Source organism: Arachis ipaensis, chromosome B1, assembly GCF_059453495.1.
Source record: "Arachis ipaensis isolate K30076 ecotype BB chromosome B1, ASM5945349v1, whole genome shotgun sequence".
In the NCBI taxonomy this organism is placed as follows: domain Eukaryota; kingdom Viridiplantae; phylum Streptophyta; class Magnoliopsida; order Fabales; family Fabaceae; genus Arachis; species Arachis ipaensis.
In genome coordinates, this window is record NC_142436.1 from 1,350,444 (window position 1) to 1,378,246 (window position 27,803).

Genomic DNA, 27,803 nt, shown 5'->3' on the forward strand with positions numbered 1-27,803 from the left:
ACAAGTTTATTTTATTAGTATTTTAAAATTTTTTGAATCTTTTTTATATTTTATTTTCTTAATATTAATATTTTAAAATTAATAGAAATATTAACTTAAAATTACGAATATCAATATATTCTTTCCTGATATAAATAATAATCATTTCATAGTTTGTCATATTTCACACTAAACATGCAAAATCCATTTAAAAAATATTCCACTTATTTCATTATCATATTCGTACCTACAAATATTTTTTTTTTTCAATCTTTACACATTTTCTTAAATAATATATATTTTATTTAAATAAAAAACCGTAATTCTTATTGTTTATAGAAATTCTTTAGAAACAATTAATTGAAATACAAACCAAACTTTTTGACCCTCTTTTTTCCTGAAAATGTTTCAAAACCCCAAAACCCCAAATCTATGTATAACAGATGTTGCATTCATTCACCGCTTCATTCTTCAGGGTTTCTCTCTTCATCATGGCTTCCAATTCCAAACCTCAACGTCTCCATCAAAGTAAATCTCTCTCTCTCTCTCTCTCTCTCTCTCTCTCTCTCTCTCTCTCTCATTGAGTCACTAACATTGAAAAGTTACGCTTTTTTTGGGGGATTTCGGTTGTGGCAGTTGCAGGTGGTAACATTCAAGCTTCAACGGTAAAGAGGGCAAGAACTATGGCTACTGAGTCAGCAATGAAGGCTCCTTTCACCAAATATGTTGAATATCTCAATGACCTTGTAAGTATTCTTATTGATTTCATACCCTACTTTAACTATTTTGCTCTTGTTTCATTCGAAGTTTCAATTTTTTTTTTGATGATTCGTTATTTTAGTTTGTACGACACTCTGATAGATTTTCAGTAGCTAGTGGAAATTGAGTTGAACTTAGCTGAAGTGTAAATATTGAGGTGCATAAATTTATAATTTATTTTTAGATGATGTATATTTGGAGCATTATGAAGTGTTTAGGAAGTGATTGAGGGATCATTGGAAGGTTTAATTGGTAATATCATGTTATTCATAACATTTTGTTTTCTAAATAATTATATTTACTTGAATTGAAATGAAAATTTCTCTCTCCAAACTTATGCTTGGGAGAGTGGTGAACTGTTTGATCATTGCATTAGAAATGGGAGTTTTGGGATATTAAATTAGAATCATTGATTGTTTTTGTTTGTTCTTCTCTCCAACACCTCAACTCAGAAACACACTCTAAAGGATTAGTGCTTTGAAGTGGAAGGGTTTGTTTATGTAGGAAGCATTGCACAGCAGACAAGCTCGCCTAAAATGTTGTGTTACTAGTTTACCTTCTCAAGAGTAGTGGTTTCAATTCATTCTGGATGGTTAGAATTGATAAACTTAGCACACACTACATGGCCCTTTAAGAAATTCTTTCAATGATGATATCTTGAAACATGCTTTATATTAATAGGCATGTTGAAAAAACATATGGATATCGAGAAGCCGTGCGTGTTCTGTATACACTGCTCATTGTTTGTTACTTATGTTTGTAGAATGAGAAACGGGAAAGAGTGGTTAAAGCAAGTCGTGATGTAACAATGAACAGCAAAAAAGTCATATTTCAAGTTCACAGGTTAGCTTTCGCTTTTCCATTCTTCTCTCTCTGTTTGTTTCTCTCTTGTGCCTTGTGAATGATTGGGTAGATATTTTAGGATCTTCAACTGATTCAAGTTCCGTCTCGGATCAGCTAAATTACATAAACATGATCGTTGTGCGGCCTTTGTTTTGATTATTTTTGCCAATGCTTTATTATATATACTTTCAATTGGTCATCTGAATCAACCTCTCATTTTGTTCCCTGGATGTACTACAATGAGTTTATTTTCTATTAGCAGTAAGTTTATCTTAATAATCACATTATCCTCATATTCATACTTTATACATATCCTTTGCTTTCCTTTGTTCTTTAATAAATCTGTGAATAGCGTGAGTTTGAAAATGTTCTATCTTAATTAAAACAAAAAAATGATAAGAAATGTGAAACCAAAATCTACTTGTGATGGCTACTGATTTATTCTTTCATGTAATGTTGATCTTTCTGATATTATTGGCAATACTTTATTTTAATGTCTTAATTAGGATGAGTAAGTATAATAAAGAGGAAGTACTTCAGAAAGCTGAAAAGGATCTAGCAGCAGTGACAAATCAGTACATGTCTCGATTAGTCAAAGAATTGCAGGGTACCGATTTTTGGAAGCTACGACGAGCATACTCACCTGGGGTATGCTTAATGTAACTTTTTTATTGGTTGAGGACAAAAATACTTTCATCTGATACATGCCTTTGGTGTTTGTAGATACAAGAGTATGTTGAAGCAGCTACTTTCTGCGGTTTCTGTAAAAATGGAACACTTTTGACGCTTGACGAGATAAACAACACATTGTTACCACTTAGTGATCCATCACTTCAGCCTCTACAAATAAATATCCTTGACTATCTATTAGGGGTAAATATATTTTCCCTTTAATTTATTATCCATGTCAGTGACTTATTTATGCTGTTAATAGAATATTAGTAGATATAACACATACACTAACACCATATAACAATATGTTGCCATTCAAAGAGATTATTACAAGTGCTTGATTTGTTTGTAATGAATATAACCAATTATGTCTTCTTTTTAAATACAGTTATATGATTTTTATAGAACATGAAGTATGCTTTAAATCAAATTGCGATTTTTCCCCGACGCTGTTTTTTGAAGGTGCTGAACATTTTTTTACAGCTTGCAGATTTGACTGGAGAACTGATGCGTCTGGCTATCGGTAGGATATCAGATGGTGAGCTTGAATTCGCTCAGAAGATATGCAGATTTGCGCGTGATATATACAGGGAGCTTACGCTTGTAGTGCCACATATGGATGATAGTCATGATATGAAGACAAAGATGGAAATAATGCTCCAAAGTGTCATGAAAATAGAGAATGGTAACGTTAGCAACATTGAAAATTTCATTCTATAAACTTTTTTGCCTTAAGTTTAAAGTCTTGCTTGAGTCACGAAGATAGTAATATAGCCATTGATGGAGAAAGAAAAAGGTAAAAACTACTTTTGGGGTTATTTTATTATAGTTTCATTGTATTTTCAGTTAGGTCCTTAAAATTTAGAAGTTTGTAATAAAGTCTTATATTGTATAAAAGTTTTCAATTAGGGTCCTATAATTTGGAGAAAACCTTGGAGCAATGGTTGAGTTGTCTCCGTGTGACTTCAAAGTCACTAGTTTAAGCTGTGGAATCAGCCACCTGATGCAATTATCAGGTTCAGGTTAGACTGCCTGCATTATTCTCTTTGGGTGCTGTCTTTCCTCAGACTTTACGTTAAGGTGGTATGCTTGTATGCCGGGCTGCCCTTTTTTAGGGACCTATATTTTAAACATTTGTAGTTCCAATGATTTAAAAATTTATAGTTAAGTCCCTTAAATATTTTTTAGCCAAGTTATTTTATTTTGAAAATTTTGTGATATAGCCTCTAGATGATAAAAAAGTGCTCTGTTCTCTTAAGCCAACCCTTTAGTGCTTGATGTTATTCCTGCATACATGTACTTGATGCTTATCAGAAGTGTATCTTCTTAATTTTTACAATGTATTTACATCTAGAGTTGTTCTTGCCCTTTAATTATAATGCGTGCATGAATGATGATAATGATGATTTCTACCTATGCATTCTCTACTCATATAATGAGCTTTTTAGTTTGTCTTGAGAATGTTTCAGGTCTTCTAATGTATTCAACTTTCACCCAAAATCTTGCTAACAAATGTTTCTTAATGTAGCTTGCTTTAGTGTTCATGTGAGAGGATCAGAGTATATTCCACTCCTTGGATCCGATGATCCGGGTTCTTTCTTAGTTGGAGTCGCAGATATCGAACTATGAGGTATGTTCATTCTTCTGTCGCAATCTTCCTTCATTTAAGTTGTCAATTTTCTATTTAACGATTTCCAACGAAGCCGGAGTTTACATATAACAGCAATCCATTGAATGTTTAAATTGTTAAGGTTGATATCACTGCACAAAATCAATATCAACAATATTGGCAAGGAAATTTTGCACTTCGTTCTCATCAAACATGGTACGAACGGTTGTGCCATTTTACTGGTAAAGTTTGAGCTGACCGCATAATCTTAGTGTTAGCTTGTACTAGATATTTTGAGATTAAAGAAATCATTGACATGAAGTTTGAATTATGCAATGATATTAACATCCATGTTCCTTTCTAGTTTATCACAAAATCTAGTAGCTATACATCATTGTGTCTATGTCTTCGTTTTGGCATTTAATCCATATAACTAACTAATTAAGCATAAATCAGCCATTGTAGAGTAGTATTTAGAATCTAATTGGTTGTAAATGTTTCTAAAGCAATAGTTAAAAAATTCTCTTAGAAAATTGTTTTACTATTTACCATTTCAGTTTCAGAGTTGAAACTTTCCTGCACCTAAGTTTTCTTGTTATTATTATTATTATTAGAAAAAAAAAATTGTTTGGCCCTTGTAATATCTTTTTCAATTAGATATAAACACAAGCTTTTATAAATATTTGTTGTTTTAAACCCTATTGTTATTTGTGTTTATTTTGCCATTGCACTAGACCAATATATTAGTTTCAAGTCATTAAAGAGTTATGATAATATCTACCCAAAAAAAAAAAAAAAGCAGTTATCATAATGCAGGTTTTCCGAAACTAAATCACTGTATTTTCAGAATTGAATATTATACATGTGATGGAAAACTAACACTAAATTATACAATTAGTATTGACAACAAATGTTAATAATTTATATTTTTATTATTGCTAGCTACTTTTAACATTAAAAATTAAAAAAAAAGGAGGGATAATAGACATGCTAGTATTTATTAATCTATTTTAGATTTGTTTTAAAAAAAAAAAAAAAACTCTTTTTTAACCTCTCCGCATGAGCAACTAAGAAGTATAATAAGGCACAAAAAGAAAAATATAAGGGAAATTTAATTCACTATTGATGCTTCATCATAATGAGTATTTCAAAGACAAATTAACATATGCCTCACTGGAGAATCTTAAACCCTAAACTTAAATTCCTAGGTTATATTAAGTTTCAATATGCAACAACAATTGCAACAATAATTAATTAATTATATCCTCACCCAAGCAAGCTAAAACGTTAACCCATGTTTAGCCAAAGTATTTTCAATAATTGTGTTCAATTTCTGAATCTTTTGAGTCGTGAGATAGTTTTTCCAATCACCAATTTTACCACGACGGAAGAAAACTTTGGCTTCTACACCATTTGGTAATTTTCCATTCTTATTCACCTCTAAATTGCTTAGGTTATTAAAGCTACATAAGTTCAAGATATCATCCACCATGCCCTTAGATAACTCTTCTTTAGAAAATGGACATCCTATAAACTTAGCTAATTCTTTCAAAACCAATGCAGGATGCAATTTCATTTTCTCAAATGTTAGAATCATTATCTTGTCCGACCTTTTCAAGCTTTCTTTCTGAAACCCTAATGCGTGCTCCCAAAACGGTCCGAACGGACTTACTCCCCTACAAAACTGCTTGAACGATTCATCAATTGACCTAGTTTCTGGCCCGAGTTTGTTTGTAAAATGCCATAGCGAAACGAATACATCTTTAGGATCTCTACAAAGATACACTATCTTACAATTTACGTTCTTAACTGATTCTGGCAAAGACACAAAAGGAAGATGAGTAGAGAATAATCTCGGAGAGGGAATTGAATCAAGGTCAGGAACAAAGTCTTTTTTAGAATAGAGACTAATCTCTAAAAAGGGTACAAGAAGATGAGGGTTGTTAGTAAGCAAAGGATGATTCTTTTGAGCATTTGGATATTTGTGGCGGTTTAGCAATGCAAATGCTAAAGCTTTGATCCAAGTTGATCCTGATTTGGGAGTTGTAACAAGGATGATATCTTTTTCTTTGGCTTTAAAGTGTTTTTGGACAGATAAGACTCCTTGAAGGTGCTTAGTGTCATACCAAAAACCTTGGTATTTGTATATGTTCCTTGAAAGCCATCCTTGTTCTTTTGGCAAGGTTGATACCAATCCCTTCCATTCTTTACTTAATAAGTAGTCTTCTTCTTTTTCTTCTTCAACACATTTGATCACATTATTAGAGAGTTGAGCCATTGCCATTTTGATAAGTCTCTAGGGTTGAATTTATGCATGTATGATGATGTTTCTAAGGTTCACCTTCATCTCTCATTATATATGGACTAGTATTGCTATTTGTATCTTATTAAATTTAGATAAATAATTCTTTTAATATATCACTTTATTTAAATGGACAATTTATATTTGGATAATCTTATATAGGAAGAGCATTTGCTATTTATCAATGTATTAAACATAAAACATAATTTATATTTAGACAACTAATGTTTTAATATATCACTTTATTTAAATAGATAATTATTTAGGATAGAGAAAGATAGACAAACTAAAAAAGAAAAGAAGCCTTGGATATAAAAAGATTAGATTAGGTTAAAAAAAATCAACAAAATAGCAAACTCACATAAGCAATCAATAAAAAAAAATTAGGGCTATAAATTCCTAATAGCAACCTCCTCCTGAAAATAATAACAAAACATCCCCTCTTTATGATAGATCTCTCCTTGATATTCTCCAGTGTTATTATGATTATTCATTCAAATTTCATCACATAATAATACAAGAATATCTTGCTCAAACATATGGTGTTGGCTCACAAATAATCCTTCAAGCACTATTATATGTCAAAATTAAACCACTTTCATGCCAAAGACAAATGATATTATCATCCCCGTTACCCTTCCAAAAAAATCAAGCACAACATGGTTTAAGAGTCAAATTGTAGATATAGTGTATCTATATATGTATGTAAGGATCCTAAGCATAGCATTTTGTAAACAAGCTTAGGTTAGAATTTGGAGAAAGTTTGATAAAATGTTTTTGTTTTTATTTTCTATTATGTTTTCGCTTCATTGTTATATATGCTCTAATTCTTTTTCCCCACATTTTGGCGTGTTAAGATTTTTGTCTTTCAAAAGGAGAATTTATTTTTAAAATTTTGATTTTCAATTCAAATGTATTTAGGAACTACAAAAAATACTTTATCCTTTATACTATCTGTAACAATGGAGACTATTCAAAACTCGTCATTGGTTCAAACATTTTTTGTTGGTTTTCCACGGTATTTCTCAGTCCGACAAGCCAAAGACTAATTTGTCATAGATCGGAACTTCATTTCTGGCTAATGAATTGCTGTATATACACTTTAGGAGAAAATCTATGGTTTGGTTTTTCTAAGACTCTTGCTAAAACAATGGTTTAAGAATGAAAATTTATAAGGATAAGGTCACAAGAAGTAGTTGTAAACTTTATTTACTACTTTTAAGATTGTGCGAAGAAAATGTAAAAATAGAAAAAGAAAATTAGTATAATCATATTTTTTGTTTTCTCCTTAAAAAAAAAATCTTCTAAAAGAAACATTGGAAAAAATAAAAATTAAAATATAAACCAAATAAATAATAAGATTTTATGTTTTTAGTAATATTAAATGAGTAATATTATATAGCTAGCACAATTTAATTTTTCTCATATTAAAAGTATTGGATTACTGAACATTGACCAAAAATATTGGTCAATATAAGTTAAAATTATTGTCTTTGAATTTTTCTCATATTAAATATATAAAAAACTTGAAAATATATTTTTTATGTATATAATTAATACATTTTTAAAAATACTCATTAACAAAATTCTTATCACTTTTTTCTCTCAAATTCCTCATGTTTAGGGTCTGGATTCTAAAATTCTTGTTGGGTACATCATCCCATCATTGTCGCGACTGTATTGGGTTGATGGGTTCAAATTCCGATATGTACATGTAATAATTTATTAGTTAATAATAAATTTTTAAATGGGGTTTCGATTTGTGACGAATTAGTCTTTAGACTGTCAGATTTTAGACTGTCAGATTGATGAAAAATACCATAAAAAAAAAATAATTACTCCAATGAAGATGTTTTGTTTAAAAGTGTAATTTATTTATTTAGTCACATTTTAAACAAAAATAACACTTTTATAAATATCAAAATTTAACTATACAATTTATCATCCAAAAATAAAAAAAAATATATTTTTACATGAAAAAAATTATAAAATTTTCGTTTAAGTATCCACCTAAAAAAAATTGTATAAACCCAATGTACTATCCATCAATTTATTTTTCTTCATTAATATTTAATAATTGCAGCAGCCTCACATTGATAAGTTAGTCAACTATCACCATAATTCAACTGTGTCCCTTCATTGTGCTAAGCTAGTTAGGACCATTTAATTTGTAAGGAAATTAAAGTTCATTATTTTGGGGCACTGAAAATTTAGCATGCCGACAAAGTAATTATTTTACTTATACAATAATTTTATAATATCTTAAAATATACATTATTTATTCGTACTTTTATTTAATAATGTAAACAAAACTTTCAAAAATAATTAAAAAAAAATAAGTAAATAGAAGAAGCGACTTGATGAACCCTACAAGAATGTGCACCATAAAAAGAGAAAGTTTTGATAAGAAAGTTTAGGTGACAACAAATTTTTAACCAATATATAATCAACAATTTTATTTCATTATCATTTCTTTTACAAAATGAGGGAAAATTCCAATTAATTAATTTTTTTTCTTATGTATCTCTCCACCTTTGCATAAATTCTCACCAATAATGGCGAATATATCTCGTTATTATTTCTGGAATAATATAAGGGCCACAAACCCACCACCACTAAAGACCAAATGTTATTGTACATTCCTAATTAAAGTTACATAAGATGTGATTCCTATATATACAATGTAATGCTAGGTAGAAATAATATAAACTTACTTTATTTAATTTAATATTTATAATTTTATATATATAAATATTTATAATTAATGAATATAAAATTAAAAAAAGAGTAAATGCCCTTTCCGATTCTTAACTATTTGTTTGATGGACTTCATACCCCCTAAAAAATCTAAACACCCAAATTGGTCTATATTTATTTTGATATATGTACGTTTCAGTTCCTGGTTAGGGACTGGAAAGGGCATTTACTCAAAGTAGATAGGGACTAGAACGTACATATATCAAAGTAGATGACCGATTTGGGTGTTTAAATTTTTTAGGGGTTGGGAAGTCTATCGGACAAATGGTTAGGGACCGAAAAGGACATTTACTCTTAAAAAAATTAACTATTTTAAACTTAATTTTATTATTTTTCAAACATATAGATAAGGTAGAATAAACTCAGGTGCAGTCAACTTTACGTAAAGTTGATAATTGAGAGTCGTTAGACGAAAATTTAATCAAATAATTCAAATCATTTAACGACTCTCAACTATTAACTTCACATGAAATTGGCTGCAGTCGAGTTTTCACGAATATATAAACATGTGTATTTCAGTTAGACATATCAAATTCTTTTATCTATTCCACACAACTATATAGCTATAGTGTGCACATCATAAAAAAAATGTCATCACAGCTTGGTCAACCCTCTCTTGTGCCAAAACACTTGCAAGATGATGAAGACTTAAGCCAAGAATGTAGAGACATGATATCAACATTGCCAAAGGAACAAGGTTGGGTTGCAAACCATGTCTACCAATACCAAGGATTTTGGTACAACCCTAGGCAGATTCAAGGCCTCCTATCTTGTCAAAAACATTTTCAATCCCATGATCACATTAATAATGATATCATAATCCTTGCTACCATTCCAAAATCAGGTACTACTTGGCTTAAAGCTTTGACTTTTTCATTACTTAACCGCAACACATATCCAAATACACATGAAAATCACCCTTTGCTCACTTCCAACCCTCATCTTCTTGTACCCTTTTTAGAACTCAACCTCTTTGGTAATTATGATGATGATAAAGTAGAGATTAACCCTAATAACCTTATTAAATCATCATTATTTGCCACTCATCTCGCTTATGTTTCATTGCCGAAATCACTGAAAGAGTCGAGTTGTAAAATAGTGTATCTATGTAGGGATCCGAAAGACACATTTATTTCGTTGTGGCAATTCGCAAACAAACTTAGGCCAGAAACTCAGGTAAAGAAATCACTTGATGAGTATTTTGAGCAATTTTGTAAAGGAGTGAGTCCATGTGGACCATTTTGGGAGCATGTATTAGGGTATTGGAAAGAAAGCTTGGAAAGGCCAAAGAAAATTAAGTTTCTAAGGTATGAACAAATGAAATTACATCCTACTTTAATTTTGAAAGAATTGGCTGAGTTTATAGGGTGCCCATTTTCCAAAGAAGAATTAGATGAAGGAATGCTTGAAGATATCTTGAAATTATGTAGTTTTGATAATTTGAGTAACTTGGAGGTGAACAAAACCGGAATATCACCACTACTTGATATTGAAAACAAAAGTTTCTTTCGCCGAGGTGAAATTGGTGATGGAGAAAAGTTTCTCTCAAGTGAAATGATTGGACAATTGAATAAGATTACAGAAAATAAATTGGTTAAACATGGATTAAGATTTTAGCTTTTATTATACGCTAGTATAGCAATAACATTAAGTTGTTCGATGCTATTGTAAAATGTGGAAAATTAAGAAATTCAAGAACTTCTTGTGTTTTTATTTTTTGTTTTATTTTTAATGTTTTTACTTTTATAATTTTACGGAAAAAAAATAAAAGATAAAAAAAAATATTTTTTTTAAAATAAAATTTTAAAAGCAAAAACACTAAAAATAAACATTACAAATAAGGTTGGCAATGGGTAGGGTAGGGATACCTACCCTAACCCTACCCGTGAATTGAAAATTTTATTAAAATTCTACCATACCCTACCTGCGAGTTGAGAATCTCTCAATTCTAACCCTACCCGCACTTTAAAGTTCTAAACCTTACCCTACCCTATCTTACCCGCAGAAATATCAAATTTTTTAAAACAAATATAAAATTCAATCATTTCAAATTTCAAACATGTAAAGATATAGATATAAAAATATTATATTTTAAAATATTAAATTAATGTATTATATATTTTTATAAAAAATAAAAAATATTGAATAAAAATATAATTTATTCTTTTATTTAATTTTATATAAAAAAATAAAAATAAATCAGATATTTTATTATTTATTTTATCTTATATTTAATTTATTATCAAATAAAATATAAAAATATTTTTTTATATTTTTATTTTTTATATTTTATTTTTAATATTTTTTCATATTCTATTATCAAAATCAACTAACGTCATCCTGCATGTTCTCTTATATCTATCTAGTAGTTATCTCTGGATTTCTCTAGTATAATGTACCCAAAAAGCACCAATAATGTAACCATTTTTTATATATTTTGTTTTGATACTTTATTATTTATATTTCAATACTAAAATTAGTTATTAATATAAAATACATATTAAATTATACATATATTAAATTTTTAGTAATATTAAATATATACAAAACTTGAAAGTATTCGGTTTCATACGTAATTAACAAAAAAAATGGTCATATTTAGTGTCTAGATACTAAAATTCATTTTGGGTACATCATTGATCATCCCATCATCGTCGTGAATGATTCAAACTATATAAATCCAATGTAGTATGCATCATTTTATTTTTCTTCATTTATTAATATTTACGAAAACATTTAATAATAAAAAAATTATAATTTATTTTATTTAATATTTATTAATTATCATAATAATTAATAAATATTTATTAAACTCTGATTTTTTTTTTTTTTGTCTGTCTAGTGTTACTCTAATATTTAATAGTTGCAGCAACCCCACATTGATAGTGATATGACAACTATCACCATAATTCAACTGTGTCACTCCGACATGATAAGGTTGTTAGGATCATTAAATTTGTAAGGAAAGTTCATTATTTTGGGCAATTATTTAACATGCTGACAAAGTAATTAATTTTATAATATTTAAAATATTTTTATTTAATAATGTAAACAAAAAATTTTAAATAATTAGAAATAAATAAATAAAAGAAACGTCTTAACAGGTTTATTTCGTAATTTTAAAAATCAAATTAAATCAATTAATTTAATTAAATTAATCAAAAATCAATCATCAGACCAATTCGATTCAAATAAAAACAAATTGGTAATAAATTGATAAAAAATTTTAAAAAATTGATCAAAAAATTAGTTAATTAATCAAATCAGTATATTTTTTAAATATTTTATTGGTGTAAAATAATAAAATACAAAAATATTTTTTTATAAAATATTATATATTATACATATAAAATATATTATTTTATTATATTATAAGCAGTTTAATTCTAATTAAATCTCAATTAAACTTTTGAAATTTTTAATTCTATCAATTTAATGACCGACTCGATTTTTAAAATGTCAGTTTATTTTTTGGTGGAAATTCAGGTGTAGTTAACTTCACGTAAAGTTGATAGTTGAGAGCCGTTAGATAACTTAACTGATTTGATTAAATTTTCATCTAACGGTTCTCAGCTATCAACTTCACGTGAAGTCGACTGTACCTGAGTTTTTACTTTATTTTTTTGCCTATACTATTAAACTTAGATTCCGTCCTATGAATATGGACAACAATAATGTGCACCATAAAACATAACCATATATTCAAATAAAAAAATCTCTGGCTAACAACAAAGTTAATGATACAAAAATGGAGGAAGCAAGTGATGAACCCTCCAATCTCCCCAAACTCCTAAAAGATGAAGACTTAAGGCAAGAGTGTAAGGACTTGATGTCAACCTTGCCAATGGAGCCAACATACAAACTCTACCAATACCAAGGCTTTTGGTATGGATCTTGGGCTCTTCAAGGAATCTTATCTTGTCAAAATCACTTTGAAGCCAATGACAAAGATATCATCCTTGTTACCACTCCCAAATCAGGCACCACTTGGCTTAAGGCTTTGACTTTTGCATTGCTTAATAGGAATAAACATCCACATACACAAAAAAATCATCCTTTGCTTGTTACCAACCCTCATATTCTTGTACCCTTTTTAGAGTCTCTATTCTATGATGAGAAGTATATTGTTTCAAATCTAAGCCAATTTCCCTCTCCAAGGCTACTATCCATTCATGCTCCTTATGTTTCGTTGCCGAAATCGGCGAAAGAGTCTAATTGTAAGATAGTGTATCTGTGTAGAGATCCGAAAGATATATCTGTTTCGATGTGGAAATTTATGGAGACGCTTATGCCGGAAATTAGAGGATCTAACTCGTTTGATGAATTTTTTGAGTTGTTTTGTAGAGGAGTGAATCTATATGGACCCTTTTGGGAGCATGTGTTGGAGTATTGGAAAGAAAGCTTTAAAAGGCCAGAAAAAATAATGTTTCTAAGGTATGAACAAATGAAATTGCATCCTACTTTGGTTTTGAAAAAATTAGCTGAATTTTTAGGGTTTCCATTTTCCAAACAAGAGTTGGATAGTGGCATGCTTGATGATATCTTAGAGTTGTGTAGTTTTGATAACTTGAGAAATTTGGAGGCGAATAAAAAAGGAAAAATATCAATGTTTGGTTTTGATATAGAAAACAAAAGTTTCTTCCGCCGTGGTGAAATTGGTGATGGGAAGAATTTTCTCACAATAGAAATGGTTGAGAAAATAAACACTATTACTCTAAAGAAATTCTCTCAATATGGCCTAAATTTTGAGAATTTTACCATGGTATGATTTATTTTATGCGTACTTATTTTGGTTGATTGTTGTAATGTATATATAATGAAGCGTTGATGCAGTAAAATTTTAATTTTTTTTTATAATTCATTTGATTTTTCCGCTACCCATGTAATTACATGATTATGATATTATGTATTATTATTCTATATGCTTTAGGACTACTAATGTGGTAAATTAAAATTTTAACAGAAACATATATATATACTATTTGATGAGTCAGCTATACAACAATAATCTAAAGAATTTTAACTAACTTCAATTCTAATGTTAAATGCATGCTAGCCACTTGTAATTTAATATTAAATGAGCATTTGTTTTAATGTTAAAAAAATTTATGAAATTATATTTCTTAGAATATTATTAAGTTTATTTATTATAAAAAAAAACAAGGTGTTTGTTTTAATAGGACAATTTATTAGGAATTTCTTTTAATATTCCTAAGAATTAGACTATGATTGTTTCAGGAAATTTTTAGTAGGAGTGTACATGGATCCATTGAGTGAAATCGAGTTTGTTTTAATTTAGACCCGTTTCTAATATATACTGGATCTATTTTTTAGACCCTAATTCGATTTTAGACTCGATGAAACCTAAACATTTTCGAGCCACAATTATAACGAGTTCAAACCAGATGAAAATCAAGCCTTTAAAAAATTAACAATAATTTATAAAAAAATTATTTATAAAATAACTTATTTATGATACACTTATTTATAAAGAAGAAACTTGTTACTGATAAGTTGATATTCATATTTGAACTTGAATTTGTCTATAAATTCTAATTTGATACTTCTTTGATCTATTTTCTAATTCAACAAGTGTGATTAAAAATAAAATAATAAGTTTATAATTAACATAACATAATATTAGAATTAATTTAAAACATATATACTTTTTTTTTGTTTCCCATGGTATCTGCCAACCCAACAGGTCAATTACTAATCCGTCGCAGATCTGAGCTCCATTTCATATATACTTTTTTTAGTTTCCTTAGGATGTACATGGACCAGATAAAATTGAGTTCATCTTGATCCAGACTCGGTCCTAAATAATGACCAAGTCCATTTTTGAGACCTGTATCCAATTCTAAATCCAATAAAATCATACCAAACTAACTCCTAAAATATTTAGGTCCAGATCGAATTTTCAAATCGAACCGGACTATATACACCCCTAATTTTTACTAGTGATGGAAATATAAGGCCTCGAATCATTCCCTACTTCAAATCCTAAAATTTGTTTTCATCTTCATTTTTAACGACCTAGAGACGTTCTTTTCCAGTTTAATTTAATTTCATTCACACAAGGAAATATAGTTTCATGCATTGACGGATCTAGAAAATTTTATTAATAGAAATAAAATATATGTAGTATAATAATAATTTTTATAATTATACTACAGTATTATAAAATATGATTACTCTTCAAATTTTTTAACTAACAAATTAAAATAATAAAATAATGATTTAAAATAAAAAAATAATTTAAAAATTTATTCTTTTAGGTTTCATATTTTAAAAAAATTGAATAATTTTTTCATTGTGAATACAATCAAATGTCTTTCTTTCTATATATATATATGTTATTAAACAATCATTTAAAAATTCATTTCCCATACGATTGCGAAGCCGACTCTTTATGGTGTTCATAGCAGAAAAAGTTCACAAAACTAAAGCTAACTTCAAAAGTAGAAACACTAATGGGTAAATAATATTTTTTCGAGTCTCAACCAATTTTTGAGAAAGAGCACCAATCCTATTTAAGTTTGAGAATTGATCATCAGAACACACATCTAATATAAAGTTCTCAAGTTGACTATCAAGTGCCAAAAGTTGAGTAGAAAAAAATTCTAATGGATAGAATTGGCTAACTGGATCAACTTCTCCTTATCGAACACAACAAATGAGTGTCTTGGATTCAGACAAGTTATTCAAAGAAACAATTCAGTATTCACCTCTGTAAAATGATTGTTGAGTTCTTAAAGTTGTATGTCGACTACTTGATAGAATATCTCAACTTGAAAATAATGCAAATTTGAGATCTTTTGAGCTTTGCGTTTTGATTTTTCTTGTGACACAAATATATCATCCATTTTTGGAACAGTAATATTATGTTTGTCACAAAATAATGAGACTTCGTCAAATAAAAGATACCAACCATCATCTCTTATAGTTTGCAACTGTTGCTTAGACACTTTAACCAATACCATAGCATTTACAATGTCTTGATCATTTCTTTGTAATGCTTGAGATAATTCATTAGTAACTTCCAAGATATTTTTTATCAAATGAAAGTTGAAAATGAATTTAAAATATTGAATGACATTCAATAAATGATATGTTTCAGCTCTTTGTTCTGAATTATTTTCACTTTCCTCAACATATTCAAGAACATTGACCACAGAAGTAAACAAAGAAATTAATCTAAGTATAGTTTCATAGTGTGAACCCCATCTAATGTTTTCAACTCTTTTCAAAGCTATTTCTTGATTCAAACTACGTCTACTAGAAATTTTTCACTTTGTAATGCTTCAATTGTCTTAGTCATTTGACTATCACGATGCATATCTCTTCGTTTACATGAAACTCCAACAATGTTGCACAAATTGGTTAACACATTAAAAAGTAAAGTAATTTCAACTTATTTTTTTGCAATCATTACAAGGGCTAACTGAAGTTGGTAGGCAAAGCAATGTACATAGAAATCATAAGAATTTTCTTTCAATATCAAAGTTTTCAAACCATTAAATTCTCCTTACATATTACTTGCACCATCATATCCTTAGCCACGTACTCTTGATAAATTTAGACTCCAATGCTAATTTTAGAGATAAAATATTAGTATTAGAAACATGAACAAGATCAAGAAAATTCTCCTTTAACTTGCCCTTCTTTATTCACATACCTTAAACAAACTGACATTTGTTCCTTAATAGAAATGTCGCGGGCTTCATCAACCAAAACAACAAACAATTTATCCCCAAGATCATTAACAATAACTTTTATCGTTTCACTTGCAATAGCTCTTACAAGTTACAATGTATTTTTGAATTGAGGGTGCTCTTAGTTTAAGATTTTCACGAGCATTTTTGAAAGCACGATCAATCTCTTCATTATGTTGTGCAAGAAAATTTAGAAGTTCCAAAAAATTTCCTTGATTAACTGAATCATCTGTCTCATCATTACCACGAAAGGCTAATTCTTGTCGTAAAAAAAATCTAATACAATCAATTGCGGCTATCAAGTGAATTTGATAATTCTTTTTAGCTTGCTCAGATTGTTTTTTAATAGCAGCACTAATGTGTTATTTTGACTTCATAAGTGCTTCACATTTTCTCAAAACTTGATTATGAGCACTATCATGAATCTCAATATGAGTTTGTAATCTCTCTTTTTTTTTTTTTCAATTTGAAAAGTCATTGGTTACAAAAGCATCGCCACCTTCAATCTCAGGTTTCATAAGATAACAACAAAGACAAAAAAAATAGAATCTTTTGATATACTATACTCTAACCAATTGCCATAATCATCAAACGAATTAGGATTAAATCTTTAAAAAGAAGAACCACAAGTAGTTTGCGAAAAATCATGAGTCTTTAGTTGATAAGGACCTTTTTGCAAATATGCACATCTAATTTTGTCTCTGTCATTCGGATGATAACTTGAAATCTTTGGTCGTTGTCCTGGATCTATTATGAGACTCTCTACTACAAATTCTAAAAACCTCATCTTATTAGAAGAGGTCGATGAATTATTTTGGAATCCAATATTCAATAATGAAGTTCTTTTAAAATATTTTTCCATTATTAATAGGATAAAATTATAAATCTAAATTAATTAATTAATAAAATTAATTCACAATTCTACACAACTAAAAAAGTTCAATATAAAATTATAAATACAAAATTGATCAATTAATAAAATTAATTTCCATCAAGCAACCGCAGAGCCAACAACTAATAATATCCCAAATTCCTAATTCAAAATAACTCAATACACAAAAACAATTAACAAACAAATTAATAAAACTAAATTATCAATTACATCATTAAAACAAATTCAATTCCAAATTCACAATTACTAAACCAACTATATCAAATTATCAATTATCAAACAATAAAGCAAATGAGCGAGTAATAAACTGAATGAAGTAACTAACTAACTGAGCAACGAAGCAACTAAGCAAGCAGATATTCGTTTCAATGTAAGCATAAACCGATGGAGGACGGAGCCACGCGGGATAATCGCGGCAATACAAGGAGAAACTAACAGAGCTACACAGGAGAAATGCCGAACATGACAGCGACATCAGCGGCAGGAAGCCAATGACACTGCCACACTGGCAGAGACGCAGAGTGGCGGTCGGTAGTAACTCTGGAGCCTGGAGGCTAGAGGACGGAGGCTGAAGTAGTTAAGAATTTGGGGAGAAAGAAAGAAGAAGAGTTAGGAATTTGGAACTTTGAACTGGGGTCAAAATTAATTATATAGTGGGGACAATTTTATAATTTCATTAAGAACTACTTTCTATTTTTTGAAATTTTACTGGGACAGTTGTCCCCACTCCCTTATGAATACATCTGTCTCTGGTTCCATGGAGGTCCACAGAATTATTCGGTTCGATAAAAACTATAGTAATAATTTTTGTATAATTAAGATAAAATAACTTTAGTATTTCTTAATTATATAATATAATAAAAATAATAAACGTTAAATTCTCAAATATTAAATCAAGTATATAATTAAATGATATTTAAAATGTTAAGAACAAAATTAAAACAAATTAAATGCTAAAGTTTTTTTATTTTTAAAAAATATTAAAAATAAAAAATATACTTTATCTTATTTATATAGATACACATCACGTCTTATTTAATTCATTTTTAATTTTCACAAATATAGATTTATTTTTACTTTTTTTATTTTATATAAGGGAACTTTTTTTACATCTAATTTTTTTTTTACTTAAATTATTTAAAAATAAAAATAAAAAAAATAAAACCCACTCTTTTATTTTTAAATTCTACATATAAAAATTAGACACCATAAAAAAAATCTTCATATAAACATATTAACCACCACTTTCTTTCATTTTTCAATCATCACATACATACTCTTGATATTTATTTCATATATATCCAATCCACACTTACTTTATTAAAGCAGATAATTACCTGATTCTATTAGAATAAAAAGAGATCAAATTTATATATATATAAATAATGAGGCAGATTTTTTTGGATATAGATCCCGCTAGGAAGATAATGGACTATAATGAATTATTGATGAGTTACAAAATGAACATCCCTCATATTATTTAGAATAACCATCCGAGTATTAGGGATAATAAACATCTTTCTAAAAATTTAAACTGATTTTGGAATTCACGAAGAATCAAGCTCTTGACCTTTCGTATTTAGCGCTCTAATACCATATCATGATACCACTCATCCCAAAAGCTTCAACTAATGAAAAAAAGTAACACTAATAATTATATCTCTAATACTTCTTAAACTTCTATTGTACATATTGTATAAATATTTCATTGGTTTCTCATACTTTTTCTATTATAAAATAAAAGATGTAATACGGTGATATTATATTAATTTAGTGTAATGCACTGTGATATAAAAGTTATCATTATCACAAAAAATCATGACTAACTCACTAATAATTTCAGAAAGGAACAAAAAAATAAAGTAAAATGTGACTAACGATTTTTAGAATCTCTTAACACTATAAAATCAGTAATCCTAGCCGTTAATCAATAATCCAACTATTCTTGATTTTTCTTTCACTTTCTCTCTCTTTACTGAAATTGTTATATATATATTTTACTAAAGATAGGAGACTTGAATTCGCAACCTCTTAATTAAATATAGGGAGACTATGTCATTTGAACTATAACTCATTGACAAATTGTTATTAACCATTTCTTTCAAATTGATTTTACTGATTTCTATAAACACCGTTATGAATTTCATATTTATGCATTACACAGATCAAAGCCTCATTTCTCCATATTACACAAATTTAATTGACATATCAAAAATAAAAATCCAAATAATGATGTATATTCAATTTTTAACATTATTTTATGAAGGATTACTATGTGTTCATAATACACGCAGCGGAAGAAAATAAAGTAATCCTTAATATCTATTTTGTACTTAAATTTTATTCTAGTAATATATAGATCAGATCTAAATACTTTTAGGCGCTTTAGTAAAAATTTTATTTTTCGATTGTACGAAGACTCTATGCGTATCCACACCGAGACCAACCTTTGCTGTCAACTCCTTGACCAATGGACATCTAATCTAAATTGAGAAACCTCTTACAATTCTTTGCACGCCATAAAATTCTTCTCCAAGAATCAGACTCACATACGTTTATGTGTGTAGAGGTAACGGAATAAAACTCTTGTTATTCTCGTCTCTTTTTTTTTCCTTTACTCTTGGCATACATATATATAGTATGAGATTTGTTACTGATTTTAAATTTGATTCTCAATTCAAATTTAAATCATATCTTGTTATTTTAAACTTGAATCTTTCAAATTTATGAATCATATCATAACTCAATTTGAAACAGAATCAGTTAGGATCTCATCCAAATTTAGAATTCAAGTTTAGAAATAGAATAACTAATTATTCTCAAATCTCATATAATATTCTCAATTATCATACTATTATTATATTCTTGGTGCTAGCAAAAAATATAATAATATTCCATTTGAATTAATATAATTATTTATTTGATCAAATCAAATTAATAATTAAATAATTCTACAGCAAAGATTAGAACACTCGTTAGTGTGTGACCCCATAGGTTCAATACTAAGCGGGTAGTAAATTAGTCATACTAAATTTACTAATCAAGGTTGGCGTCTAGCAACACTCCTCAACGACCCGATAGTATGAAGTAATGTATTTTTACTAAGAACCTCAGAAGAACAAAGTATAATTCCTTCCATCTTTCTAGCTCTTGGTTAACCTTTAGAGTATGGTTTAATTGTCAAACTCTAACTTGTTATCATTATTATAATGAACTGTGAATGACTTAAGAAACTCATTTCTTCATTCATTCAATCCCCTTGGCCAAGGTTTTATTAATCTCAGTCATTATAATCATAGAGCTCAAACTCTTTACCGAGAGTTGACGGATTCCTTATTGACTAATCAGTAATTCTACAAGTATTTAAATCATACCCAATATCTATTCAACTAGTACCCTAGGGTATTAGGTGTCCGGAATCAAAGTATAATAAATACATTGTTAATTACTATGATAGTCGCAGGTCAAAGGAAACTCTATTACTATGTTCATCTTGAGAATATCCTATTGACAAATATGCGGTAATTATAACCATTAGGAATTCTCAAAGTGAGTCAATTCAATGGTCATATATCTCTATATGCACCATCTATATATATAATTTAATAAATGAGATCTATTAATCTTCATCCAATGAAGACCATTATATATATATTGATCTTTCCGGATTATTAATGTCCCTTTTAATAATCCTATAACCAAGAACAATTTAGATTAAATTATTAAAAGATTTATCTCTCAATATTATGATCACTATCACAATGATAAATCTCTAAATTTAATCAAGGACTTTATTATATTAACATTTTAATATAATAACAATAACAAATTATTTGACACGTGATTGATTGGATTGTGATCATACTACTTATTCCCAACATTTTATTATATTTTTCTCTTTCTTGGCAGGTTCTGCCGACAATTTTTTTTTCTTTTTTTTAAAGCATGCTAAATTTAGTTGTGTGTTCCCATATCTTTGTCGTGGCAACACTGGCCATAGAGAAACTTTGTTACAGTTGTTGAAATGATTGAGCACTAGACATTGTTATTACGAAGAGAAACTAAAATGGGACCATAACATTCAATAATAATTGGCTTATTATTTAGAACACAGACGATCATATAAAACATATGGGGTTTTAAGAAAGGTTTATTTTAAAGGTCTACTAAAATAAAAATAAATTGAGTTTTTTTTTTTAGTATTTTTCTTATTAGTAATTTAGTATCTCTGAATATAATATCTTTCTTTTTGTTTTATCTATCAAACATAATTGTATGTCTCTGTATCTCTATTTCAGTATTCTGTGTTTATAAACAAGCACAATTTATGAGTTAAAAACATATATAACATGATAAATACATCTATAAATACCCATCAAGTATGTAAATCAAATCCACCAGCTCCATAATCAAATAAAGCTTTTCTTTCCTAAAACAAATTTTAGGCACCATGGCAGAAGATCAACCCTCCCTTTTGCACAAATTTGTTCAAGATGAGTTACCCCAAGAACTTAGGGATTTGGTATCAACCATGCCAATGGAAAATGGTTGGACAGAAAAACACCTTTACCAATACCAAGGCTTTTGGTACAACCCTTTTCTCCTTCAAGCCCTAGTAACTCTTCAAAAGCACTTTCATGCAAATGACAATGATATCTTCCTTGTTTCAATTCCAAAATCAGGCACCACTTGGCTTAAGGCATTAGCATTTTCCTTGGTAAATAGAAGTAAGTATCCAAATTACCAAAATCACCCTTTGATCAATAATAGCCCTCATGCTCTTGTACCCTTTTTTGAGCTTGACCTAAATTCCAATAATGAGTTTCTTCCTAATCTTAACTTGTCGTCGTCGTCATCATCATTATTCTCCTCTTCTCCAAGGATCATATCTACTCATTTTTCCTATGTCTCGTTGCCGAATTCAGTAAAGGAATCATCTTGTAAAATAGTATACCTTTGTAGAGATCCTAAAGATATTTTAATTTCACATTGGCATTTTGCAAACAAAGTGCGAAAAGGAATCATAGACAACCTCTCACTTGAAGAGGCTTTTGAGATGTTTTGCAAAGGAGTGAGTGCTTCTGGACCCTTTTGGGATCACATGTTAGGGTATTGGAATCAAGGTATGAAAAGTTTAAATAAGAAGAAGATAATGTTTATAAAGTATGAAGAGATCAAAATGAATCCATTGCTTGTTTTGAAAGAACTAGCTGAATTTTTAGGGTTTCCTTTTTCTAGAGAAGAAGAGGCTCTTGGAGTGGTGGAAGATATCTTAAAGCTTTGTAGTTTTGATAATTTGAGCAATTTGGAAGTGAACACCAATGGAAAGATGCCTTTTGGAGTAGAAAACAATGTGTTTTTTCGTCGTGGCCAAGTTGGAGATTGGAAAAACTATCTCACAACAGAGATGGTTGAAAAATTGAACAATATTATTGCAAATAAATTGACTGAACATGGGATTCAATTTTAGATGATTGTTGTAATAATAATGTTATGAGATATAAATAAATAAATATTTTCTTTCTAATGTTTATTTTTATTATTAGTAGGAAGCGTTACTATATATTATTGTGGAATGATGCTATGCCCGGCCAAAGTTATGAGACATTATTATTATGAAAAAAAAATTATGGTATTAATGTTAATCCAGATCAATAATTTTATAGTGTCATTACTCACTATTTTAATTTAATTCCTTCTTTTACCGATGTGTTCCTGACCTTAATTGATTGGGTCGTGCCTAAAACGACTTTTTTGATGTCGTTTATTTGTGAGATCGATCGAAAAACATACTTCTTTATATGAAGAAGAAAAAGTAGAAACAAAAACGAACAGAAAAATATTTTTTTTTTGAATATATTTATAGAAGCATTTTATATTATAATAAAAAAGAATTAAGTTATTAGGATATGACAATATAAGTACTTTGCTATAAAATTACAATTATTATTATGAATAAAAAATATTTTATATAACATGATATTTATATAAAAAAGTACAAATATATTTATAAAATAATTATATAAATTTAAATAAAAAATATTAGCTATGTTATTTTTTGTAATAATATTTTAATTAAAATATTTATTTTAATAATAATAGTTGGGATTTTATATTTTTTTAATAAAGTCAATGGAACTGCTACTAATTTTATTATGGAAATTGAGTAGAACTATTAATTTGTGAAAATTGAACTTTTAAAGCTGTCTTGAATTCGAAAACTGTTTGATTATGCATAAAGAATGATGAAAACTTAATTTTATTGTACTTTTAATATATATGTTTAAAACAATTACTTTGGGTATATCATGTGAACTTTTATAATTTAAATAACATTTATATTTTCATTTTAAATAACAAAACCATAACGACACTACAAATTAAATTACAGGGATGATAGGTAACTAAAGACAAAATATATAAAAACTTTTGTTTGGTTGACATAGGTGTCTACGGGGAATGTATCGTCTCCAGTTTTTTTAATACTTAAGAGAATAAAGTGTGATCTCTCACCTTTAATTCTACAAGTGGGACTAAAAATAAAGAAAAAAGAGAGAACAATAAAAGGTGAAATTAAATACTAAATACCATCTAATTTTTATTTTATTTATTTGGTTTTTTATTTTATTTTTTTATTTTTTTATTTTAACACAAAAAGAATAAACAAAGTATAAGACTAAAAGGATAACAAAACATGCATTGAGTCTTTTGTTTTGGTCTGGAAACGTGCATTGAGTCTAATAAAAAATGCTACTTAAACAAAAAAAAAAAAAAACATAAGCCTAAAATAAAAATAAAATAAATGATAAAAAGAAAACATAACTTGACCCACTAGCCCAAACTAACAAAAGAACACAGTAGAACCCAAAACTAAATCATAAGAAATTGAGATTATTAAAACTAGAAAAAGGGATAAATATGTTCCTGACTTTTTGTTCCGTGGACATTTTCGTCTCTGACCATTGAAAAATACTTTTGAGTCCCTGACCTTCACAAAATTTGGACAGATTAGTCCCTGACGGAGGTATTTGGATGGATCAGTCCCTGATGGAGATAGTTGGACGGAAGGACTGATCTGTCCAAATTTTGTAAAGGTCAGGGACTTAAAACAACGTTATATTATTTTGTTATATCATTGTGGGACTTAACACTTGTACACATGTATGTCATTCTAAAATTAAATCTCGTTTTTAATGTTCATTCATATGCTCATTGCTCTGTTGCTTCTAGCTTTCACACACTATACATACATTATTATATTGGTTAGATTAATTTATTTCTTTGCTCTTATATATACATGCATGAGAGCTAGTGAGTGAAACCAAACCAAACCAACCCTTTTTTCAAACCATGTCATCTCAACCCAATAATGCAATTCCAAAATACTTACAAGAGAGTGAAGTATCCCAAGAATGCAAGGATTTGATAGCAACCTTGCCAATTGAAAAAGGTTGGCTTGCAAACCACTTACATCAATACCAAGGGTTTTGGCATATCACTAGGCAATTGCAAGGAGTATTGTCTTGCCAAAAACACTTCAATGCTCTTAACTCAGATATTCTCATTGTTACAACTCCAAAATCAGGTACCACTTGGCTTAAGGCATTGACATTTGCATTGCTTAACCGCCACAAATACCCTAAAATGTTCCAAAACCACCCTTTGCTCACTAAAAACCCTCATTTTCTTGTACCCTTTTTAGAGCTTGATTTATACAACGATAAAGATTTAGTACCTAATCTAAATTCAACCCCTTCACCAAGGCTTTTTTCCACACATATTCCTTATGTTTCGTTGCCAAAATCAGTGATCGATTCAGATTGTAAGATACTGTATCTCTGTAGAAACCCTAAAGACACTTTTATTTCGTTGTGGCATTTCACGAACAAACTTAAAATGGAAGGTACAAGCACCAACTCACTTGAAGATTCATTCAAGAAGTTTTGTAATGGGGTGAGCCTATGTGGACCCTTTTGGGATCATGTTTTAGGGTATTGGAAGGAAAGCTTGGAACAGCCAAAGAAGATAATGTTGATGAGATATGAAGAGATGAAGAAAAACCCTAGCTTTGTGTTGAAAGAGCTTGCTAGGTTTGTTGGGTGCCCCTTTTCAAAAGAAGAGGAAGATGAAGGTGTCATTGATGATATTTTGAAGCTATGTAGTTTCAAGAACTTGAGCAACTTGGAGGTGAATAAGAAAGGAAAGTTGTCAAGTGGTGAAGAACATAGAGCTTTTTTTCGACTTGGCGAAGTTGGAGATTCAAATAATTATCTCACTGCTGAAATGATTGAACAACTTGATATTATTACCGAAAAGAAGCTAGGACATTATGGATTTAGATTCTAGATATAATATTATTAAGTAATATATATTAAGTGTTCTTAATTGTGTGTCTAATTTTGGTTCTTCATTGGAATAAGTGAATCTCTATTATCTTGATTTTATCCTAGGTGATTTGAATTAAAATGTGATTCAATAAATAAAGTGAATTATATATGTTATTATCTAAAATGATATTATGACAACGACCATGTAAGCGAATTTATTTTATTTTTACTAGTTTTTTGTTGGTAATTTGGATTTAACGTTTTAAACTTTTTATTTTAATTCCAAAAAATTTTAAATACATTTAATGTTATCTCATTATTAAATTTGACACAAATAATTAACATTTTAATGAAACAATAACGTTTAATTTCAGTATGCAAGTCAAACTAAGTCATTAACGATCACCAATGTGAATGATTTTTCTTTGATTTTATAGCGTTGATAGTTAATTGTCATAGTTTAAGGTTTTGTATGAAAAGAAAAACAAGAAGAGAAAGTATTACAAGAATATTTTGATTATGTTTTTTTAATATACGGAAATAAAAAGATATACTTAAGGGTTAAGTATAATTTTGGTCCCTAACATAGAGGCCGAAAATTTATTTTGTCCCCAACCTTTTTTTCGCTACAAAATGGTCCCGAAGGTTTAACTTAGTTTTAAAAGCGTCATTCGGACGAAAATACTCCTCCCCTCTTCTTTCCCAAAATTAACCAGAAGCGGAAGCACAGAGACACAAGCAAACACAAAAACAGAAGTAGGCAGAAGCAGAAAGCAAAAGTAGAAAGCAGAAGCAAAATAACAACAATCAAACAACAACAACCAGCAGAACGACAACAACAATAATAATGGATAATGGAATCAGAGCAACAACAAAAACAGAACCAGAAGCAAAAGTAAAAACAGAAACAAGCAGAAGCAGAAGCAACCAAAGCATCAACAACAACAATGGAATAAAAAAAATAAATAGAAGCAACCAGAAGCATCAACAACAACAACAATAGAATAAACAGAAGCAAAACACCTTCCTTTAAATCTGAAAAATTAAAGAAAAAAGGAATAAAAAATTGAAACAACACTATAGGGGAAGGGCTGCGGCAATGGTAGGGGAAGAGGGGCTACGACGGTAAACTGCGAATCGCGAGGGGAGGAGAGCTACGGTGTTGGTGGTGGATTGTGTGGAAAGTGATGCGGTAGTAGTGGCGACGCCGCGAATTGCGACGAGAACGGCGATGCGGTGGTGGCGGGCTGCAAATCGCGACGAGGAGGGCGCTGTGGTGGTTGGCGGCGCTGCAAATCACGACGAGGGAAGGGGTGTGGCGACGAGAACGGCTCCATTCCTCTCTTCTCTTTCTCTCTCACTCTGCTCTCTCCTCTCTTGCCGTTAGTGTGTGTGATGAGGAAGAAAAGAGTAGTGGCAAGGAAGCAGTGGTGACAGCGAGGAACAGCGGCGGCGGCGGCATGGAGCAGCGACCTTCCCCTTTCCCCCTCTTCCCTGGAAACAACACCCCCCTGGCGGCCCCCCAAAGCGCAACCTTCCCTGAATCCCTTCTCCTTTCCTCCTTTCCCGTTTTTTTTATTTTATTTTATATATTTTTTAGTTAGGGGTAATTTTGTAATAAAAATGAAAAATTTAGTAAAAAGGACGATTTTAAAACTAAGTTAAACCTTCGAGACCATTTTGTAGCGAAAAAAAGGTCAGGGACGAAATAAATTTTCGGCCTCTATGTTAGAAACTAAAATTATACTTAACCCTATACTTAACAAATAATGTTGTTGACGTTTACATTACTCACTCAATTAATTATTCGTGTCAAATTTAACGGTGAATAGTACTAAAATAAAATGTTTAAAACATTAGAGATCTAATTTATCTTAAATATTAAAAACTAAAATAATATTTTATCCTATAACTGAGAGTAAAATATTTTTTATTTCTGTCATAGCTA

The 27,803-nt window shown here is 29.2% G+C and overlaps 4 protein-coding genes and 2 pseudogenes across 5 annotated transcripts; 5 read left to right on the forward strand and 1 right to left on the reverse strand.

Moving 5' to 3' along the window:
- The first annotated feature begins 341 nt into the window (after positions 1-341).
- LOC107630095 (Translin family protein) lies at positions 342-4,256 on the forward strand. Its single transcript, XM_088500767.1, has 8 exons — positions 342-507; positions 616-725; positions 1,502-1,581; positions 2,088-2,229; positions 2,305-2,454; positions 2,737-2,938; positions 3,782-3,883; positions 4,005-4,256. Exons 1-7 carry the CDS (start codon positions 423-425, stop codon positions 3,880-3,882), a joined length of 870 nt encoding a protein of 289 aa, XP_088356893.1. The 5' UTR covers positions 342-422; the 3' UTR covers position 3,883; positions 4,005-4,256.
- An 885-nt stretch (positions 4,257-5,141) lies between these two features.
- LOC107615902 (cytosolic sulfotransferase 12 pseudogene) lies at positions 5,142-6,146 on the reverse strand (annotated as a pseudogene).
- Positions 6,147-9,469: 3,323 nt separating this feature from the next.
- On the forward strand, positions 9,470-10,634 carry LOC107615909 (cytosolic sulfotransferase 12 pseudogene; annotated as a pseudogene). Its single transcript, XR_015902658.1, has one exon. The product of XR_015902658.1 is annotated as a cytosolic sulfotransferase 12 pseudogene (transcript).
- Positions 10,635-12,584: 1,950 nt separating this feature from the next.
- LOC107630174 (cytosolic sulfotransferase 12) lies at positions 12,585-13,777 on the forward strand. The gene has a single exon (XM_016333275.3). The coding sequence runs from the start codon at positions 12,670-12,672 to the stop codon at positions 13,687-13,689; it is 1,020 nt and encodes a 339-aa protein (XP_016188761.1). The 5' UTR covers positions 12,585-12,669; the 3' UTR covers positions 13,690-13,777.
- An 8,143-nt stretch (positions 13,778-21,920) lies between these two features.
- LOC107630253 (cytosolic sulfotransferase 5) lies at positions 21,921-23,056 on the forward strand. The gene has a single exon (XM_016333383.3). It carries the CDS (start codon positions 21,979-21,981, stop codon positions 22,996-22,998), a length of 1,020 nt encoding a protein of 339 aa, XP_016188869.1. The 5' UTR covers positions 21,921-21,978; the 3' UTR covers positions 22,999-23,056.
- A 1,822-nt stretch (positions 23,057-24,878) lies between these two features.
- On the forward strand, positions 24,879-25,874 carry LOC107643900 (cytosolic sulfotransferase 12-like). Its single transcript, XM_016347653.3, has one exon. The coding sequence runs from the start codon at positions 24,879-24,881 to the stop codon at positions 25,872-25,874; it is 996 nt and encodes a 331-aa protein (XP_016203139.1).
- Positions 25,875-27,803: the final 1,929 nt, after the last annotated feature.

What these genes read in the sequence shown, in the direction of transcription:
- LOC107630095 (XM_088500767.1), top strand. Translation starts at nt 423, where the DNA reads ATGTTGCATTCATTCACCGCTTCATTCTTCAGGGTTTCTCTCTTCATC. An exon ending in ACCTCAACGTCTCCATCAAA is followed by an intron (nt 508 to 615) that starts GTAAATCTCTCT and finishes CGGTTGTGGCAG; the next exon opens with TTGCAGGTGGTAACATTCAA. An exon ending in TTGAATATCTCAATGACCTT is followed by an intron (nt 726 to 1,501) that starts GTAAGTATTCTT and finishes TTATGTTTGTAG; the next exon opens with AATGAGAAACGGGAAAGAGT.
- LOC107630174 (XM_016333275.3), top strand. Translation starts at nt 12,670, where the DNA reads ATGGAGGAAGCAAGTGATGAACCCTCCAATCTCCCCAAACTCCTAAAA.
- LOC107630253 (XM_016333383.3), top strand. Translation starts at nt 21,979, where the DNA reads ATGGCAGAAGATCAACCCTCCCTTTTGCACAAATTTGTTCAAGATGAG.
- LOC107643900 (XM_016347653.3), top strand. Translation starts at nt 24,879, where the DNA reads ATGTCATCTCAACCCAATAATGCAATTCCAAAATACTTACAAGAGAGT.